The sequence below is a fragment of the Danio rerio genome, chromosome 4, assembly GCF_049306965.1.
Source record: "Danio rerio strain Tuebingen ecotype United States chromosome 4, GRCz12tu, whole genome shotgun sequence".
Lineage (NCBI taxonomy): Eukaryota > Metazoa > Chordata > Actinopteri > Cypriniformes > Danionidae > Danio > Danio rerio.
Genome location: NC_133179.1, coordinates 17,221,859 through 17,244,196, shown reverse-complemented (window position 1 = coordinate 17,244,196; position 22,338 = coordinate 17,221,859). Strand labels below are relative to the sequence as shown.

General features: G+C 34.1%; 2 protein-coding genes across 9 annotated transcripts in view; both read left to right on the top strand.

Moving 5' to 3' along the window:
* dennd5b (DENN/MADD domain containing 5B) overlaps positions 1–6,420 on the top strand; it is a 57,462-nt gene extending 51,042 nt beyond the window's left edge. For all 8 annotated transcript variants that reach the window (XM_009300252.5, XM_073945604.1, XM_073945603.1 and 5 more), the window contains 6 exon segments: positions 975–1,093; positions 1,478–1,665; positions 3,023–3,105; positions 3,193–3,319; positions 4,493–4,667; positions 4,805–6,420. In XM_009300252.5, coding sequence (XP_009298527.1) covers positions 975–1,093; positions 1,478–1,665; positions 3,023–3,105; positions 3,193–3,319; positions 4,493–4,667; positions 4,805–4,988 — 876 coding nt within the window. In that variant the 3' untranslated portion in view covers positions 4,989–6,420.
* A 4,833-nt stretch (positions 6,421–11,253) lies between these two features.
* Positions 11,254–20,516, top strand: sinhcaf (SIN3-HDAC complex associated factor). The gene is made up of 6 exons (NM_001025531.1): positions 11,254–11,284; positions 14,220–14,347; positions 16,453–16,552; positions 17,593–17,716; positions 17,817–17,967; positions 20,162–20,516. Exons 2-6 carry the CDS (start codon positions 14,220–14,222, stop codon positions 20,394–20,396), a joined length of 738 nt encoding a protein of 245 aa, NP_001020702.1. The 5' UTR covers positions 11,254–11,284; the 3' UTR covers positions 20,397–20,516.
* Positions 20,517–22,338: the final 1,822 nt, after the last annotated feature.

Genomic DNA, 22,338 nt, shown 5'->3' with positions numbered 1-22,338 from the left:
GGAACTGAACTTTGGCAGTTGATGATGACTGTTCACAAGAACACGAGGATGCAAGATTGCTGAGAGCGCATATTTAGAAACAGCCTATGCAGAATTGCAGCCCTCCAGGAATTGGGTTTGACACCACTGATGTAGATTGACATGAAAATGCTAAATTATCGTCCATATTTTTTATTAATCATAACATAACATAACATAACATAACATAACATAACATAACATAACATAACATAACATAACTAATATAAATGTCTCATCAAAATATATACAAATGTAATATTTTTTGCATTAAACTTTTAAAAAATAATATTTATTTGTAACCTTATTTAATTTATACTTGAATTATAATAAAACTATAATAAATACTTTTAAATGATTATTAATAATAATTTGATTTATTTATTTACTTCATTATTATTTTTATTATGCACATTATTTAATGGTATCACATTATCACATACAGTGATATCCAATAGTATCACATTATTCATTATTAGACACTTTTTGTATACATATTTTATATTGCTTGAATATACAAATATTAAATATTTTCATATTTATATGTATGTAAATATTTAAGTTAGTTTAGTTACAAACATATCATACATTAATTTATATTTCTAGTTTTGGTAAACATGTATTCAAACACTTATTAGAATTTTTTCCTCTTATTTTGTTCCTAAAATGTTTGTGCTTGTCTATTTATTCTATTTACTCACCAGAAAGCTTTATATATATATATATATATATATATTTGAGGTTTTTTTTTTTTGAGTTTTAGCTGTCTTCATTCCCTATTTTTTTTAGCGCTGTAAGTTGTAAAATTTTTTTACAATGTTCAAACCCGGCAATATATATTGTACACCCCTTCACCTTCATCTCAGTGTTCATCCGATGTTCACCTTCTTCTCAAACACATGATCTCTTTCTCTCTCTCTCTCTCTCTCTCTCTCTCTCTCTCTCTTGGTTCACAGTGCCAGAATCTGGGCAAGCTGACCACTGTTCAGCTGGGTCATGATAACTCCGGCTTGCTGGCCAAGTGGCTGGTTGATTGCGTCATGGTCCGCAATGAGATCACCGGACACACATACAAGTACGGCCTTTTTCAGCCTCTCAACACAATTGTTAAGCTCAGTTTCTAATTCCAAACACACTATCAGATGCCTAAAGTGAACAAAACAATGCTACCAATATACTCTCACAGTGAGCTCTAATGCTATTGAAAATCATAAAGGTAGTGTTTATATTCATGCCTAATCTCAGATGCTCAGACAGTGATTTATCTTTTATAAATGGATCAAATATTGGTGTCTCTGTAGTGAACAGAACAACATTTAGTAAAAGATTAGCTCTAATATGTGATAGGAATTAATAATGGTCATGTTTGAGAATTAAGATAAGAAGAAACTTTTTTTTTTTTATATGTCATAGTCTTGTCTATGTTTTTGTGACTCATTTTCTGGTGGTCTTCCTGCAGGTTTCCCTGTGGCCGGTGGCTGGGAAAGGGTGTGGATGATGGCAGTCTGGAGCGAGTGCTGATTGGAGAGTTTGTGGTGCCTTGCGGCGATGATGAAGGAGGTCGAGGGTCTAAAACACCACCGCTCCAGAGGTCGCCCTCCCAGATCCGGAGAATCAGCATCACTTCACTCACCGGAAAAGGAAACAGTCAGTCTGGATTCTGTTTATTTATTTTTTTAAATGAATAGTTCACCCAGAAATTAAAATTCTGACATCATTTACTTCCCTTGTTCTAAACCTGTTAGAGTTTTTTTCCATTGAACATAAAAGAAGATATTTTGAAGAATGTTAAAAACCGGTAACCATTGATTTCCTTAGTTATTGTTTTTCCTATTATTGTTAATGGCTTCTTTTTTCTAGCACTCTTCGGAATATCTTCTATTGTGTTTAGAACTGAGTGAGTAAATGTTCAGTATAAGAGTAAATATTATAGATGAATATTAAGTGTAAGTAAATGTAAATATTAAGTGTGTGTAAATGATGATTTTTTTTCAGTGTACTATCCCTTTAAGTCTTCTAATTTTCGTATGGGGGGCTGGAAATTTATCTTGGGCTTATAGTGACGTCTAGTGGTTTAAATGTAGCATTACACAAATGTACTCTTCTGCTTACCGATAGGCAGTTTTCTTCTTTTTAATTGTAAGTTTTGGTTGTTTTTATACAAACAGCATGCATTTTAGCAAAAAACAAACAAACTTATTTTTGTACATAAATCTATATTACACTATCTACCAAATGTTGTTCTTCTTAGGAGTTTAATGACAGAATTACGGAAGCCTGTTGAAAATGCAGTATTTAATCTTTGTGGTATTTAAGTGAAAAGTGTTAAATTATTTGTAAATAGACTTTGTTTTGCTTACAAGAGTTTATAATGTTAACTTTATTATTATCATTATTTACAATTTGTAATATTTTGGTACATTTGTTTCTGTGCTTTAAAGGTCAAATAGGTTAAAAGGACAGTTCCCAAACTTACTATTTATTCACCTCACATCAACTCACTATTTATTTACATTTATGAGTTTCTTTATTTCTGTTGAACATGGAAGAAGATATTTTAAAATATGTTAAAACGGGTAACCACTGACTTCAATAGTAAGAAAAACAAATGCTATGGAGTTCAATGGTTACAGGTTTCCAGCTTCCTTTAACATATATTCTTCTGTGTTTGTATTAATATCAGAGCATGTTTTGTAAAGGGTTACACTATTTACCTGTAATGAATGACTTTTGAAAAGCTCTATTAATGGTTGACCATAATTAATATATAAATGTAGAGTGTTTAATTCTGAAGTCAAATCACTGCTGATGTGATCTTATGCGAACAATTTTTAAAATGTAAAATAAAAAATGAATGAAAAGAAATATTAGTTTTATTAGGGTATAGATTTAACATGATTAAGATCTATTTAACTAATTATGAATGTGAAGTGCTATTCGTTCATTTAGAGAAATAAAATAAGTTTCCTCTTGTAAAATGTAATCCTCCTCCTCCTTTCTTCAGAACCAACAACCGTTCAGATCCAGGAATCTATCGGTGAAGCAGTCAACAATATAATTAAACATTTCCACAAACCAGAGAAAGAGGTATGACTTATCTGCTTATATATTACACTACATGTTTTCCACCTTTGTTTGTATTTTCTCTGTTATATCTTTTGTGTTGTTTTTCAGCGGGGCAGTCTCACGGTTCTGCTGTGTGGAGAAGGTGGTCTTGTTTGGGCGCTGGAGCAGTTTTTCCACCATGGGTTTCGCTCTGCTCGAATCTTCCAGAAAAATGTCTTTGTTTGGGATTTCTTTGGTAAGAACAGATTATTAATTGTAGTTTGTTTTGACGTCTTAAAAGAATAACAGTGGCTATTACTAATACAGTTGTTTATTTATTAGTTTTTTAGAAGTTTAATTTAGTGTAGAATAGAAATTTTATAGAGTTTTAAAAATAATTTAGTCCTACAAATCTCAAAAATCTTAATATAGCTGCTTTTTTAATATATGCAGGTTGCTTATTTGAGGTTTATTTAAGTAATAAGTATATATACAGTTGATTCCTTTTAATTGATAATTTAGGAATTTATTATTTAGCAAAGAAGACATTTATGTATTTTGGTTTTTACATCCTCCCCCTTATTATTATGCTGTAGAATTTTTTTTTGTGATTAAAGTTTTTATTGATTTCATCCGATACATGACAAAGTATTATAAATACATGTTACAGGTTAATACGAGTAGGCCTATTTTTTTTAAACCGGAACATATACAGCAGTTAATATAAAAAATATATACTAAATTAGGAGGAAAAGAGAGCCAAGTAGATTAAAAACTAATTAATAATAATAATAATAATAATAATAACAATGAAGAAAAAGAATTAAATGTTTAAATTATTGTTACATGAAAAGACATTGTCACTTAAGAACAAACGTCTTTCCAAACTGCGAAACACACAGAAACTCCTGCTTTGTCCTTGTCCTATAATTTGTAAAGTAAATGTTCATACAAAGCTGTTTCATTCATTAAATTGACCTTTTCTTTTAAATCTTTTAGAAATTTAGTTTAAGAACTGAATTTGTGTATAATTTGTGTTTGCTGTTACGTTTAAAATACCTACATTAAATAGACAGTCAAAATTATTAGCCTTTCTGTGAAATTTCTTTTTTCAAATATTTCCCAAATGATACTGGACTAGTTAACCTAATGAACCTAGTTAAGCCTTTAAATTGCACTTTAAGCTAAATTATAGTATATAAAAATATCTTGTAAAATATTATTTACTGTCATCATGGCAAATATCAATAAATCAGTTATTAAAAAAATAGTTATTAAAACTATTATTTTTAGAAATGAGTTAAAAAAAAACTTCTCTCTGTTAAACAGAAATTGGGTAAAAATGTATACGGGGGGCTAATAATTCTTCGACTGCATATTTAATGATGTTTTTAGGTTACTAATCAATCTGTGTTTGTGTGTTGTACAGAGAGAATAGTAGCGTTTATGGAGAACAGAGATCAAACTGGAGACCTGCAAGAATCCCCCGAGCCTCTCAGCCTGAATAGCGAATCACTCTGTCGATACGTCAACGCCATCAACAACATGCCACGCAACATCGGCAAAGACGGCAAATTCCAGCTGCTAGTTTGCCTCGGCGCGAGGTCAGGACACACACATGCTAGTTCATTTTATTTTGATAGGATATATGCAGAAATTTTTTTTTATTTTTAAATAATCCAGTTTATTACAAAATCGCAGTGTTTTAACGTCTGTTTATGTGTTTTTTGCTCACCCACAGAGACCGATTATTACCCCAGTGGCTCCCTCTACTGGCTGAAAGCCCGGTCATCACGCGTATGTACGAAGAAAACGCTTTACTTCGAGACAAACTCACCGTAAGCTCTCTCCTCGGCGTCTTAGAAACGCTACATGATTTCCCCATTACCCTGGAGACTTCGCTTACAAAAAGCGTCGAGCTGTAATTCAGCGTGGCGAAGTTCAAACTCAGACTGCTTCAGGCCATCTTCAGGACTGAAACCGTATTACAAGTTTGCTGGGTTTTTTTTGTTGTTTTTTTTGCGGAGATTGACTGAAGACTCTTCTTCGCCCCCAAAGAAATGAACTCTGAACTTCAGACGTGTGTTTTGTAGCAGTATTTGGAGTCGTGCTCTTTCTAGCCGAACGTTTTAAGAAGACCTGTGGATTTATTTAGCTTTCGAAAACCTGTGGTCGTTTGTCTGCGATCGAGTCGCATCTGCTTCAGATCATGCTCTGACTTTATAAAACACTATTTTGACAACTGCTGAGGAGCCTTAGTACGGACCTGTTATGTTCAGTTAATCAGAATCAAAGTGATTATACTTGACGAATTCACCCAACTTCGAGTGTTTATATGAACTTTAGCTGTTTAAACTGATGCTGTTTGTTGGCGAGTAATAGTTCCTGTTTTAAGGCTGTTCATACAGAATTTTCAAAGAAAATGGTCATTCCTATAGGATGTGAATCGCTGTATGTTACGAAATTTGTGATCCATGCGGTCTGGTTGAACACTTTAAGGAGATGTTTATTTTGCCAATGAGTATTAACTTCATTCTTAGCTACTTCGGTGGGTTTCAACTGGCTTACGTTCAAGAAAGAAACACTGGAAATCATTCAAAGCAATAACGAGCCCTTATTTGCCATAAACCTTCAATATACAGTATCCTGTGGGGTGTAAACCCTAGTATTTACCACTTAATTAAGCGTATTACTTTGTTAATCCGAGTTGATTACTACAGAACTTGCACAACGCTTAGTGATTAAGTAAAACTCATTTTATTTTATGAGCAGTTTTAATCCTTCTGAATGAAATTGACAATTGTTGCAGGATTAAAAATGGCTTTCGGTCACTTAACATTTCTTTTTGTTTTTAAGACGCTCTGCATTTAATCCGTATGTATGCGAACACTTAACCTGTGTGTTTTATTTCATTTCTATATTTCTTTTATAGTAACTCGGATTGTTTGTAAGTATTTATTTTCAGAGGAATCTTTTGAGACACTGGTCGATTATCTTGGGGTTGCAGTAAGCTTACACTGAATCATTTATTTATTTTAGGTAAACTACTTTATCATGGGTTCGGAGTGTGTGTATAGTGTCGAATCCCTCCTCATCTTGTGTAAAAAAGTCCATGAGGGAACTGTCCACCTGTTTGCGGTGCTGATGCATGCGACATGTTTTTTTTTTATGTAGATCTTGGAGAAGAAGTACTGTTGCTGTAAATGAATTGGTTCCTCTTCTAGATTCTTTCCGTCTCGTTGCATCAGTTTATTCCCTGTATAAAAGCGTTGATCATATTATGAAATGCTCCCGGGTTTCTCCGTCATGTTTATATTTGTGAAGCAGCTCATTAAAAGTGCTCCGTACATAAATCTGTATTTGAGTCACGTGTGATGTTGATGATGAGTGGTGTGTGTCGACATTATTTCGGCATGCATGATATTCCAGGACAGCACTCAGGTCCTAGAGAACATTCCTCTATGAAGAGTCATTCCTTGTGGAGCTTTATTTTTAGTTTTAGGGACACGCTGATGGCATCTGTAGGATAAATGCTTCGCTCTTGGCTCATAGAAGGCATTTTTATAACGGAAACCTATTTAGCTACTTACAGATTGTCTACAGTGGTGACATCACTACCTATATGTGTATAGACAACATTTACAGTGCACTGTAAAACCCAACAGTCTACTTGAGCAAATGAAATGAGTGTAGTTAACTCAAAATGCACTGTTTAAGTTCATTTAAGTTCATTCTTAAGTTCATTTAAGTTCATTAAGTTATGTTTAAGTTCATTTAAGTTCATTCTAGTCATTTGAAAAGAGTTTTGAACTCTTGAAGTGTTGAAGGTAATGAGTTCATTAAATACCTCATTACTTCAACTTAAATGGAGGAATTTCACAGTACTCGTATGGATTTTTTTTTTTTTTTTACTCAAATGGTTTGTTGCGATCGGTCTTCTCTAACGGTTTGAGCTGCCGTAACTTATTAGGTTTTACAGTACTCAGTTGGTTTAAGTTCTCTTCATTTATTGGGTTTTACTGTGCTCAAATTGCTTCATTTACTCAAATGGATTAAGTTCACAGCACTCATTAGGGTTAGTTTTTGAACTTAAATGGTTTGTTGCAATCGGTTTCCTCAAATGGTTTGAGTTACCTTCACTTTTTGGGTTTTACAATGTACATAAAGGTAAGAAGCAAAGTTTGGGTGTCTCTCTTGTTTGATTTGTGATCACAAATACATTTTAAAGAAATAGTCTACCCCTAACAAATTGAGTTTACTATTAACTTTTTTCTTTCGAAGGACATTAAAGAAGTTTATCTGTGTGTGAAACGGTGGTTCTTAGCAGTTCAGAAAATGATGCTTGGCAGTTCGTAAAAGTAAACAGTTACTGGCACAATGAAAGTATAAGAAGAGGTAAGGTAAGTGGTTGCAAACAATTTATATAGGCTTAACTTAAACAAATGAAGTTGGACATACTAAAATTAATTTTGTTCAATTCAATAAGTATATATTTTTCTAATGTACAGGCAAAACTACATTAATATCTGTGGCTCATGATGCTCAGGACTGTTCGTTGAGACTCTGGATTAAAGGTAATAAAGGTGTAAATGATTTTCAGATACTTGTACATGCTAAACGTTTTACTTCTTCACTTCATAAGACCTCAGTGTATCTATCGCTGGTTGTAACTTTGTTTTGGCTGTGTATGTTTTTTGGTCCTGGATTGACTTGTATGTAATACATCACCAAGAACCACAGTTTTAGCTAGAAAATCTTTAACGGATAAATGTCTTAAAATGTTCTGCTAAGGAAAAAAGTAACCTGGGTCTCTGTATATGTGTATATGTACTATACAGAGGACATGAACTTATTTTGCATGAATTTACTAATAAATATAGGAATTAGCAATTTAGTAAATTATAAATATGCCACATCTCAAATTATACTGTATACAGGCCAGTAGCCAGCCTAGTGAAAAGGGTGGTTCTTTTTTTTCTCCAAAAATGGACGTTTTGCAGTTATTCACCTTATTTTCTATTTAATTATCAGGTTTACATACTGCCACACTGTCATAACCACACTTTTTAGGTACCAAAAACATTTGCTAAACAATTAGAATAAAGAAATATGAATAAAAAAAAAGTTTTTTTTTAAAAATACAAATCCATTACATCATACATCAGTGGAAAAAAGCAGTCTGTTAAAGTTTTGAATTAAAACAAACAGACAAACTGTAGCCTATTGTCATTTTTTTGGGGGGGTAAATAACAAACTGGCCAGATTTTGAATCGGATCAGATATCAGATTTTTGCCATCTGAAAAATTTTTTTTTTTGTAAAAAAAAAAAGAAAAAAACAAAAAAGAAAAAGAAAAAAAGTTTATAATTAAAAGTTATTGACAAAAAGTCAACATGACCATCAAAATAAACCTTCGGTGCTTCAAACATTTTCATTTGTTTTTTTTTTCAAGAATAAGGTCCAAGATTCAGAATAAAAGTTGCTTGTAGTGAAAGATGATTTGTGTGTTTTCTTGCACAGTTGGATGTTGGACTCATGAAAAATTATTGTTTGCATTCAATAAAAGCCTACTTATTTGGGTTATTTCCATAATTTAAGAAGGAATAGCAGGCAAAATATGACAAATGAGCTTATGTATGGGACAAATTCTGAACCTTTTATTAGTGGGGTTGGGTCTTTCGAACCAACTTAACCCCCTTTGGTATACAATGTAAGATTTTTTTTAAGTGTGCTCTATACAGTATAAAAGGGTATAGTAAAAATGAAATGGAAACTATTCTTGTTTTCACTGTCATGGGATCTATGGCTTCACTTCTATTCACAAATCCTCAAGGGATAATACAGATAAAAATCAACATTATCGCTAGTATGAGTCAGTAAGGTTCACTATATAAATAAATGTATGTATATATATATATATTGGACATACACTAAAAAATTATGACAACTAATGATTTTATATTACTTTCTATGCATATATTATTTTAATAAGTAAATAAAGTTTTAACGAATAAGTTATGCAAAGTTGAACTTAATATATTAGTTTGATTGATGTAAGTTAAGAAGACTAGAACAGTTAATCTGATTTAGCTGCACTGTAAAAAGTGAAAACAAATTACTTTGACTTGTTACAGTTAAATGAATTAAGTTTGACAGTAATAAATTCTTTATTGTAGCAAGTTTTAGGAATTTATTTAGGAAAACAAGAATGGAACAGTTCAGATCATTCAATATAATATTGTTAATAAAATAGTAATAATAGTAAAAAAATCTTTAATTACAGTAAAAATGATTTCCATCCCATGTTAATATAATAATAACACTTTTATGTTTTGTGGCAAATTAATGTTTACTATACTGTAAAACCCAAAAAGTTAAGATAATTAATTATTAAAGTTAAAGGAAAAACTAACCCTAATGAGTGCTGTGAACTTAATCCATTTATGCTGAAGTAATGAGGAATTTAATTAACCCATTACCCTCAACACTGAGTTCAAAACTCTTTTCAAATGACTAGAATGAACTTTCAGTATATTTTGAGTTAACTACACTCATTTCATCTGATAAAGTTGACTGTTGGGTTTTACAGTGTAATTGTAAACAATACTTGCCATAAAAAATGACTAAAACTTGTTACACCTAAAGAAAAACTAAATGAATTTACTATGAAAACAGTCATAAATTAAGTTTGTCAAACCTAATTCGTTTAATTGTAACAAGTCAAAGTAATTTGTTTAAGTGCTCTCTTTTTTTGGAGTACACTGTAAAAAATGCTGGGTTCAGTTTGTGTTGGGACAACATATAGGAATTAAGTTAACACACTTAGTTTTTACAAATTTAAGTGGATTGAACATAAAATATGAAGTTGTTCAAAAAAACCTCAATAATTGTGTTGCTTCAGCTTGTTTTTGGAGAGTAATAAATAGTCATTCTCTACACTGTTTTCACCTAGTATACAAGTGGGCATATTTGAGGGTGAAAAGTTTTTTTGCAAGCTGCTTACAGTTGTATATTAGCATGTTGTTTTTATTTTACACTAAAAATAATGACAAAGTCATGACAATAATGATTATATATTTCTTTTTATATTTATATTATTTTAATAAGTTAATAAAGTTTTAACTAAGTTATATAACGTTTAACTTAATATATCAGTTTGTTTGATGTAAGTTGAGAAGACCAGAACAGTTAATCTGCTTCATCTACACTGTAAAAATGCTGGGTTCAGTTTGTGTTGGGACAACATGAATGAATTAAGTTTACTTGATAGTTTTGCAAATATAAGTGGGTTGAACATAAAATAATTAAGTTGTTCCAAAAAAACTAGAGAATTGTGCTGTTTCGGCTCATCCTAAATGCATAGTTTTCAGCCAATGTTATTTTTGGAGGGTAATAAATAGTCATTCTCCTCTCAAACACTGTTTTCGCCTTTTATATAGTATACAAGTGGGCATATTTGAGTGTATCATTATAAACAATTAAAGATGAACTATTTTTTGCAAGCTGCTTGCACAGTTTTTATTTATTTATTTATTTATTTATTGACTGATTGATTAACAAATATTTGAATAGGATATTATAAACAAACAAACACTGAGTTACAAACAAAACAGCACACTCTCTATAGCCTATATAACGTTACACTTGACATGACTGCTTCAGGGAATCATTTCTTGCTCCAAAATTCTTCTGCGTTTTTATGAAAGTGTTACATTTATAAGGTCTAATATCGTTCAACTCCTCCAGTGTTTTCAGTACTTGCGCAGCAGAGTGTCCAAACAGCGCAAGCTCGACCTTTTGAGATGCAGAAGAGCCGCAGCTGCCGACATGTGCTCATGGCTGCCGAGCTGAAGGATGTGCTGCTGCGTTTGTTCCGACATCTGCTCTGCTCTGCTCGTAGTAGTAGCTCGTAACTCCGCCCACCGGGATCGCAGAGCACTGGCTGCTGCCCCTAGCAACCGGACCCGCCCACGTTTCCCGCGTAATTTTCTCTTCCTTATATGGGCAATAGAATGCAGACGCAGTCAAACGTCAGCGGCGTATGCAAATGAGGTTGATTGAAGAAATTCAGAAAATGGTGGATGGCCGTCGGCGCATGCGTAAACATTTTACTACACTCAGACAGAAAGTGAGACAGTAACGAGTGGCGCATTGTTAAATGAGTAACGCCTGTAACTCTTGGATTTCGCTGTGTGGTTTGACTTCTACTGCTCCAAGTCGAGGTAAGAATAAAAAGGCTTTTTGGGTAAAAGTAACTTGGGAGTTTTTACGCGTGCAGAAGATGTCATCGCCTTTCGAGAGGAAAGAAGTTGTGTGACAGGGCGAAAGCTGTCGCATTCGTCAGCAGTGTAACAGAAAGATGACTTTGGAGGCTTGCCGAAACACTTTCAGCTTTTACTTCAGGGTAAAAGCGCGATAAGTTCAGTGTTTACACTTGATGGTGAGGCTGCTCATACCGCGCATCACATTTTAGGGCGCTCGCATCCTTTACAGGGGATCGCTGCTGTTAAGTGTTTTATGGCTAAATCGATACATTTGACGCCGGAATTGATTTATTTTCTTTATAACAGAACTTAGGCGTATTAGAAACACGCTCTGGATGATTGTTTAGATAGAAAGAGCTTTTAAAAATAGGACATTTGCATTCGTATTCCGTTTAAAAACCCAATAAATAGGTGCGCGAATTATAAGATGTACACGAAATATCTAATAAACGCGAACGTGGCGTCACATTGCGCGCATTTAGGACAAGTTTCGCTGTTTATACTCGATTTGAACTTGGGATAGTGAACTATCCTTGTGACTGCGTGTGGTCTGTTCACTCCTGTTGGTGGGTGTGCTTCAAAACAAACCCGCATTTTCACAAGCTCGTCAACATGCGTTTACAAACTTCTGCTTCTGGAACTCAAAAGAGGTCGACGTTTATAAAAACTAGCTGTGGTAGTCTTAAAGATTCATTTCATGAGAGATGGAGGCGGTGTCACTGACGCATTTAATCGTGGAGCTAATAAAATCGATGTTTTAGTATTGCGCTGGAGTGTTTAAAAGTGTCTTAAATCGTCCTGTTGATGAAATAAACTTGCAAATGGGAGTTTAGTCGCGCTCTGTGTCCTTGGGTGAAGTTGTTACGCGGACAGCATGTGTTTACAGTCTCGAGCGCGAAGCATGGAGGCGCACGAGCCACTGACGCAGAGCCGCGCGGAAAACAAAGAGCAGCGGACGAGGAGAGCGCTTTCCTTCAGCTGGCTGTCTTTATTAGACACGTCTAACATCAGGGAAACCCTGCGAATTGATTCCTCGCACAGAGCAGAGGTCGTTTTATTGGCAAACTGCGGCGAAAACCTGCTGAATGTGTGTGTTTAAAGATGCCGTGTGGCGTGCCATGCTTCCGCGCGAGCTGGTGGGCGGTGAATACAGCGGGACGCGCGCACCATTTCACTGCAGTGCGCGGACGGCCGTGCGTCTAAACGCCGCAAAATATTAATTATGCGGTTATTATATGATATGGGTAACTTTAGGTGACACATTTAAGCGTGTTGAATTCACTTTTGGTCGAGGTTTCCGCGACGGCATCGCATTACTTTCTTGCCCCCATTTTTCTGCCCCTCCTCTCTTCTCAAACGCGTTGCCATGTTTGAATTGCGTCAGAGGCAGAATATACAGTCAAGCGCCCGTTCAACTCTTATACTGTACAAACATGTTTCAATAGTAGGCTATGGTAACATTTAGGCTATCTAAAAAAACATGTATATACACGATGAAAGGCTTCAGATAAGCTTATACAGATGTTTTTTCTTTCTTCTGTAATAAATGAAAGTGCTGCTGTCCGTCACCGGTGACTGTCCTGCTCCATCATCAGCACCCTGTTATATAAGAGCAGCTCCAGTCCATTAAGATCTGATCCTGCTGACGCGATGATGATGACTGATGATAACCCACGCACACACACGCACACTCTTTTTTGTTCAAAATATTAACTTAATATTTATAAAATATTGTTAGAATTGGACCAAACTAATAATACTGAGACAACGTACTTTAAATGTTTTTTTGTATAATTAAAATGTGTGTATTTTAAGTGTGTGCATCAGAGTATTACAATTATGCAATATGAATAATATACAATATATACCTAAAATATGAGTAATATTTTCATTTGCTAGTTTAAACTATTATTTCAATGACTAGATTTATTCAGATTATTCCAATTTAAATCTAAAATATACAATAAATCAAACTTGTATATAGCCTACATCTAAATAACCTGTACTGTAGCTCTTCTAGCCTTCTTGAAGCTCAGCTGGTAGATCACGTGGCTTTGATTCCCATGCAAGAAAAGCAAGAACTAATAATTATAGTAATAAATCTTTGCCTTTAATGATATGTAAGTTGCTTTGGATTTCAGCATCTGCCAAATGTGTGAATGTAAATTATTAGTAGATTTGAATGTTGTTGTTATAACATTATTAGTAAATGTGTCATTATATTATTAACTACACTTATTAAACCGTTTGTAAAACAAAAAAAAGATAGGAGTGTTTTGCAGAAAAATATTATTTCTGACTTTTGTCTTGCACCTTTCGCATTTAATTCAGTCTGTTATTTGATTCTTTGTGGAATGTTCATGCTGTTTGTCAAGATTGTTTTTAGTCTGCACACCATTTGTTTTCAGTGAAGTCTGTGATGTTCACTAAGGCTTCATTTATTTTATCAAAAATATGGAAAAATAATATTGAGGAATAATATTAACTACTATATAATTACCACTTTTCTTTTATATGTACTTTAAAATTTCATTTATACTATAATTTACATCATATAATAATAATAATAATACTATAAGTTATAGTTATTACTATATAATAATACTATAATATATACAAATATGAATACAGTTTTCTTCAATAAATTGATCAATACTGACAGTGAAGTCATTTAAAATGTTACAAAACATTTTTTATTTCTAATAAAAGTATGACTTTGCAACTTGAACAACTTTATGACTTTATTGAAGATCCCTGAAAAGGTCTGAAACTAATACAAATTAATACAACAGGTATGCACCAAACAAATCTCCAAAATCATTCTATTCTAACAAATATCAGAAAATCTCTGTCAATCAGCAGAAGTACTGAAACCCTTTTTTTTTGTTTTCAGATGTTTGGCTTTCACAAGCCGAAGATGTACCGCAGCCTTGATGGATGCTGCATCTGCAGGGCAAAATCCTCCAGCTCTCGCTTCACCGACAGCAAACGCTATGAGAGAGACTTTCAGAGCTGCTTTGGGTGAGTGCGCCATCCTCCTATACTTTTGCCAAATTTATATCAGTGTGGTTCACCTCCAAGAAAACGACCATTCACTCCTAATGTACTTGTTTCTTTAAACCTTTATGAATTTCTTTCCTCCACTGCACTGAAAAGAAGATATTTCGAAGAATGTTGGAAAGCAGCAGCCATTGACTTCCATAGTATTTAATCTTAAACCTACTAAAGAATTAAATGGCTACATGTTTCCAACATTCATCATATCTTCTCTTGTCTGTTAACAGAAGAAAGAAACTCAGTCAAGTTTGAAACCATAGACCAGGCATGTCCAAACTCGGTCCTGGAGGGCCGGTGTCCTGCATATTTTAGTTCCAACCTCAATTAAACACACCTGAACCAGTTAATAAAGCTCTTTCAATGTATACTAGACTTCCTGGCAGGTGTATCAGAGGAAGTTGGAGCTAAACTATGCAGGACAGCGGCCCTCCAGGACCGAGTTTTGACACCCCTCCCATAGACCAAGGGTTTCCCTACCCTGTTCCTAGAATTCTACCTTCCAACAGATTTCAGCTTGAACCCTGATCAGACACACCTGAACCAATTAATTAGGACCTGAATAGCACTTTATAATTACAGGCAGGTGTGTTTGATATGGGTTGCAAGCAGACCCGGATTGGCTAAGAATTCCTGAGAACTCCTGGTGGGCCAGTGCGTTTTTTGGGCGCGAGGGCCGGTGTCCCTAGCTGCTTGCCCTCTCCGCAGTCACACTTTTTCATTTATTCATTTATTTGACCATAGCCTTACTCTATTTATTCATTATTTTGCCGCAGCTCCACTCTTTGCATTTATTTTCTCGCAGCCCCATGAGTAAAATGCAGCCTGCAGGTTAATGATGATGTAACTATCATTCAAACCCAAACAGCGGCATCTTAGTGAAAATAAGAATTTGAATAATTAAAAATAATGAATATTACACCTGCTCAATGAAAATCAGATGATTCACTACATTAATAAATCCGACATAACTTGATCGGAAATCTAAAAAGGGGAGAAAAAGACTAAAGCCCTTAATAAATACCGTAGTCAAGAGTCTTGCAGATAGCAGTGCAGTATTTATTTATAATTCCAAACGCACCAGCGTAACATCGCCGTTGTGGTCCAATAGTCAGCACATTGCGTAACGCCGCCGCCAACCTGAGTTCAACCACACCGTACAGCAATTAATTTTTAATTTTTTTCATTTTGCAAGTAAGACCTATGATACTGTTAATGTTGTTGAACATTTGAAATTCAAAGCAGCTGTTTTCTTGAAAAAGACGTGATAGTAAATTGGAAATGACGTTATTGTATTATAGTCAGTCGTGAACTAAGGTGGGCGGGTCTTGAAAGTCTAGGGCTGAAAAGGAGTCCCCCCCCCTGGCCCTGGTTGCTACTGAAATGTGCAGGAACAGCTTTAAGCACCGCTGCTATAGACCATTTGCAGATTGCATATATTGTACTTTTTTATGCCATTTTGCCATTTCTATCACTGTTCTATGCCGTTTTTGTACTATAAAGAGGTCATCAACACTGAAAAATCTAAAAGTAATAATAAGTGCTTTATAAATACATGGGTATGTATTTATTTAGCTGACAACTGATAAACAGAAGGATGATCACACACTTAATGGATGCCGATTTGTTGATGTAGTGTAAAGGGGAGGAGCTACTGGTGCTGAGATTTGATTATTTACTTAACGTAAGTGATTATGCTGCCCCCCTGTGGTGAATGCGGTTGTACTCGTGACAGTTACTATTTGCTGTTTAGTTTATTTTTTTACACTAATTTGGAAACTGTTAAACATGAAAGGTTTGAATATTCATTTAGCAGACAAAAATATTGTTACATTTGGGATGACACTTATCTAATACACTACATGGATTAGTGTATAAGTGCATATATAGTGTGTCATTTGGGACATAACTCATGTTTGGATGAACTCTCCCTTTACGTTCTGGCTATATTCCACCGAGTGCTGAATCTGAGTGCCGGTTGAATGTGAAGTGTATGCTTTTGTTTGTTTGTAACGTGAGAAATGGATTGATTTGCATAATCTTACTACAGCTACAATGGTATACTTTTACAGTTTAAGCGAGACTCGCTCTGGTGAAATCTGCAACGCTTGTGTCCTGCTGGTGAAACGCTGGAAGAAGCTGCCTGTCGGATCCAAGAAGAACTGGAATCACGTAAGCTCCGTCAAACTCCTTGTTTATCACACTGACGTTTTTTCAGTGGAGATTTCAGTATATGTTGCTCTTAGACTGAACGACTCTCAGGGAACAAGTGAAGTGCAGCTACAGTGGATAAAGGAGGATCAGCTGGGGAAGAAGATCACGTGTTTGTTTTGCATGTAACATAATAATTAGCTTCACAGTATTAATAATAGTAATGATAATGCACTAATAATAATAAATGTATGTTTATAATGTATTTATTACTGCATAAAATTATATAATATACAGTAAATATGTATAATATATGATCATGTTGAAAAGTAAATTAGTAGTATTATATACTGTACATAGTTTTGTTTGCAATTAAATTATATATATATATGAAAATACAAATAATTCTGAGTAATACCAAAATGTAAAGCCTAAAACAAGTCAAGTTGAGCTTTGTTGTCATTATGCTACATGTTTGGACATATGTACATCAATATGTACATTAATAAACATAATCATAAATATAAACAGCTTTTCCAATTTACCCCCCCCCCCCCCCAATTTCTTCATGACAATAACAGATGAACATGTCCTTTTACCTTATCTATACCAAAAGTATTTACAGGAAAAAGGGGATGTGGAAGCAATATTTACAATAAATAATCTTAAAGTTTAATAGCACAAGACATTAGGTTGAAGTTATATTCTGAATCCATCTGGACCAAAATTCCATACAAGTACTATTGTGCAAAAGAGGTATATAAGGTTGAAAAATAAAATAAGTAGTGCAACATGATTTTTGGTACATTCACAACTAAACATCGTTTACCTTATTTGAATATAATATAATATAATATAATATAATATAATATAATATAATATAATATAATAATATATAAATATAATATATTAATATAATATAATATAATATAATATAATATAATATAATATAATATAATATAATATAATATAATATAATATGAATGTATTTATTATTATGCTTATAACTCAAATTTAATTAAAAATACTTTTATTTATTTTGTGTTATCGATTTTTCTCAGGTGGTTGATGCTCGAGGGGGACCCAGTCTGAAAACAACAGTGAAGTCAAAGAAAGTCAAATCCCTGTCCAGACGGATCCGACCGAGCCAGATCAGCAGAGTTCAGAAAGAACTCAAGAGACACAGTGAGTCAAAAAAAACTCGTATTTCAGTTACAAATGAACCTGAAAGTGCTGTTTACATCTTGCTGTAATAACCTTTAACGTGATCCCTGTCTGTTAACAGATTCAGACGCTCACAGCACCACCTCCAGTGCAAGCCCCGCCCAGTCACCCAGCTACAGTAACCAATCGGATGAAGGCTCTGACTCTGAGTTGACTCCCGGCTCTGCCCGCTCTCCAGTCTTCTCATTTCTAGACCTCACATACTGGAAGAGGTAAGGATTTGACCTTTTATCATCATAAATATTACTTATAATTGAAAAGACGATTAAAAATTGAAGACTATAGTAGTGTGTTTTATCGGAAAATACCATTTTTTTCCACCTTAATTGACACGGGTTAATTTTCACGCTTCACTTAGTTACTTTCTGATAGAATATTTGCGAAAATGTACTTTTTTTTTTTTTTACTAGTAATGTTATGCTGACCATGAGTACTTTTTATTTTAGTTTGTATATTTGTTTGTAACTAAATTATAAAACAAAAGAATTCTGAGGCATACCAAAATGCATTGCTTTAAACAAGTGTGTAATGGGTTATTGATATATTATATTATATTATATTATATTATATTATATTATATTATATTATATTATATTATATTATTATATTTAACTTTTTGACTTTTCTAAAGTATAAAAACACCATAATATGTTTGCAGATGTTTAAGAAACATGCTAGGTGAACATTCTTGTTTACCTGGAAAGCAATGCTATATATTGCTTTGAAAATGTGTGCTAAGTGCCAGAACGTCTGTCTTTGTTTTGGTCATTTAACCTGCTTAGTAACAGTTTAGCCAATTATATTTCAGCACTCAGGGTTGCCTTGGTTGAAAACACTGTATTTCATTCATTTAGTCAGAAAGGCTCTCAAAGTGTGCATCCGCATCCAAAATGGGACCTTCGGTGGACAGCAGCAGCCTCCGAAATGAGACGCAAGAGACTGGAAACACCAAGACAGTTACCTAAACTAGAGTTTTATTTCATTTTCAAAGAGTCCCTGACCCAGCCACAGTGTATTATCAGCACTGAAGTTCAAATTAATAAGACATTTGCAGACGACAACTCCTTAATACCGCAAGGTGCACCTTATACAAATTTGCTTTTATATTTTACATTAGGCTATTATTTGTGCATAAACATATCTAGATATAGTAACAAACAAACCATCTTTTTTGACATACCTACAGCAAACTTATACAAGTGATAATATCATTAAATGTGGAGGGGGGCTTACTATAGTTTCCAGGGGAAAAGGGTGTCTCAATCTAATTAACACATATTAACCCTCTTTAACTTAACTGTAGATGCTGAATCACTGATATGTGTTGGCTTGCACTGAGTCCCAGTTTAAAAGTTGTACTTTGTTTATAAATGCACTTTGTTTTCAAGATCCGAGGTGAACTGCTGCTGCTTTCAGTAGTATGGCAATACATGTCATGCAAAATGGCATTTAAACTCACATGATTAGCATTTAACACTGAATAAAGTACGAGGTGTACCTGAGCTGATCATTGTCATAGTTGTCTGTTGTTCAGCTGCAAGAAATAGATGCCGTTTCTAATATTTAGTTTCGTGTCTAAATTTCAGGTGTTGGTTATGACAGAAAATATTATATTGAAAATATTCCTTCTATCACTTGTCTTTGCTTTTATTTAGAAAACGGTTTAAATCAGCCTATAGGCTCGATAGTCAGGCACACTGCTGTCGGTGTCATCAATCTGGCAACCTGCACTTGCATGTGTTTTGAACCAGGTGTGCAATACCTAGATCAACCACTGGGTGTCAAACTTACATTTTCATTCATTCATTTTACATTCAGCTTAGTCTCTTTATTTATCTGCAGTCGTCACAGCGGAATGAACCACCAACTTGTATAGCATATGCTTTACGCAGCAGATGCCCTTGCAGCTGCAACCCATCTCTAGGAATCATCTATACACACTCATTCACGCTCATACACTATGGACAATTTAGCCTACCCAATTCACCTGTACCGCACCTGTGTCTTTGGACGGAGGGGGAAACTGGAGCACCCATAGGAAACCCACGCAAATGCAGGGAGAACATGCAAACTCCACACAGAAATGCCAACTGTCCCAGCCGAGGCTCAAACCAGTGACCTTCTTGTTGTGAGGCGACAGCACTACCTACTGCGCAACTGCGTCGCCTATTTTACGTACTGCAACTTTAATATGCTTAAAATACTCTTTTATATAACCTAATAAGTCTAAAGTATGAAGTGACTGTAAAGACATCTAAATTGCCACACAAGAGTTTTAATTAAAATAAATGCGTTCACATTTTGAATTTTTACTATTCTAAAAGACCCAAAACCTCTAATAATAGTGTCATATTTTACAATGCCATTGATCATAATTAATACTTGCAATTGAAATGATCTGTCCAGGCAGCGGGTGTGTTGCGGCATCATCTACAAAGGTCGTTTCGGGGAGGTTCTGATCGACCCGCATCTCTACAAACCCTGCTGCCAGAAAAAACAAGAGCAGGAGCAAGAGGAAGAAGAAGAAGAGGAGGAGGAGGACGAGGATGATGGAGAACTGGAGAAAGAGGAAGTGCCGAGCAGTCAGGAAATCCAGCCGCCACAAATCAAAATAGAGCAGGAAGTGGACGAGGAGTGGTGATGCCGCCTTGTTAGGGTACTGACTTGGCATTCTTAGGAAGCCTTGGAGAGTCCGACACTCTCAAAGACGTTCTCTCAGATTGCCTTTCAATTCAAGAGCAGCTGGATCTTTTTCTCTCCGTCTTTTCCTCTTTCTTTCTTTTTTATTTCCAGCCTTTATTTATTAAACTGAACTGGCTTCGTTGTTTTCCGGAGTCTGGTACCATGTTATTCCAGTTCAGATTGAGTTCTTCTGTAGACATGAGGAATTTGTTTGTTTGTTTTGCGATCCCACTCAAACACAGAATGCTGGATTTACGTACATCTTGCATAGAAATGTGGAGAATAGACTTGGACAGTGAACACAATCCTACACTGTCACTTTTGTAGCGGCGAGCACCACTGTGCACTTCTTCTAGGCACTTCCTCTGCAGCATTTAGCTGATGTTCCACCATTTCTGCTGGGATGTATAGCCAATATTTAGGGAATCTTTTTTTTCTTTTTCTGTGTGTATGTGAGACGAGGTTATGTTTAAAGGGACAGGTCACCTTAAAATTGTTTATTGCAAACACTTTTTGAAAAAAAACAAAGTGATTATTGTCAAAATTATGTTGTAAACCAGAAACAGAATGATGTAGAGGAGATTAAATAATAATTTTGAGGTGAACTGTCACTTTAATTCCTAATTTTGGCTCAGTCTGCCTGTATTCAGCAACAAACTCAACTCCTCTCCTAGTGTTTTACTACAAATGTTTCTCCAGACAGCGTTTCTCTATGGAGTCAGATCAGTCTCAGGAATAATGCATTTACCAAATAAAATTCATACACGCACAGCACAATTCATAAATAACAATAACAATTCATGAATGCACAAATCCAAATGATAATTTCAATAATGCAAACATTTAAGAAGAATATTTGTTATACATAAATGTATAAACGTAGGTGAGATGCATTTGAAATATATTAGATTTTTACTTGTGAATTTATGAAATGGATTTGCGCATTTATGAATTGTGTTCTGGATTAATGAATTGGATTTGCAAGTTAATAAATTGTGTTTTAAATTTACGAATTGGATTTGCGCATTTATGAATTGTGTTTTGGATTTACGAATTGGATTTGTGGGTTAATAAATTGTGTTTTAAATTTACAAATTGGATTTGTGCATTTATGAATTGTGTTTCGGATTTCCGAATTGGATTTGCGCGTTAATAAATTGTGTTTTGGATTTACGAATTGGATTTGCGCGTTGATATATTGTGTTTTAAATTTACAAATTGGATTTGCGCATTTATGAATTATGTTTTGGATTTACGAATTGGATTTGCGCATTTATAAATTTGTGTTTTGGATTTACGAACTGAATTTGCTCATTTATGAATTGTATTTTAAATTTACGAATTGAATTTGCGCATTTATGAATTGTGTTTTAAATTTACGAATTGAATTTGCGCATTTATGAATTGTATTTTAAATTTACGAATTGAATTTGCGCATTTATGAATTGTGTTTTAAATTTACGAATTGAATTTGCGCATTTATAAATTGTGTTTTAAATTTACGAAATGAATTTGCTCATTTATGAATTGTATTTTAAATTTACGAATTGAATTTGCGCATTTATGAATTGTGTTTTAAATTTACGAATTGAATTTGCACATTTATGAATTGTGTTTTGGATTTACGAATTGGATTTGCGCATTTATAAATTGTGTTTTAAATTTACGAATTGAATTTGCACATTTATGAATTGTGTTTTGGATTTACGAATTGGATTTGCGCATTTATAAATTGTGTTTTAAATTTACGAATTGAATTTGCACATTTATGAATTGTGTTTTGGATTTACGAATTGGATTTGCTCATTTATAAATTGTGTTTTAAATTTACGAATTGGATTTGCTCATTTATAAATTGTGTTTTAAATTTGCGCATTTATGAATTGTCTTTTGGATTTCCT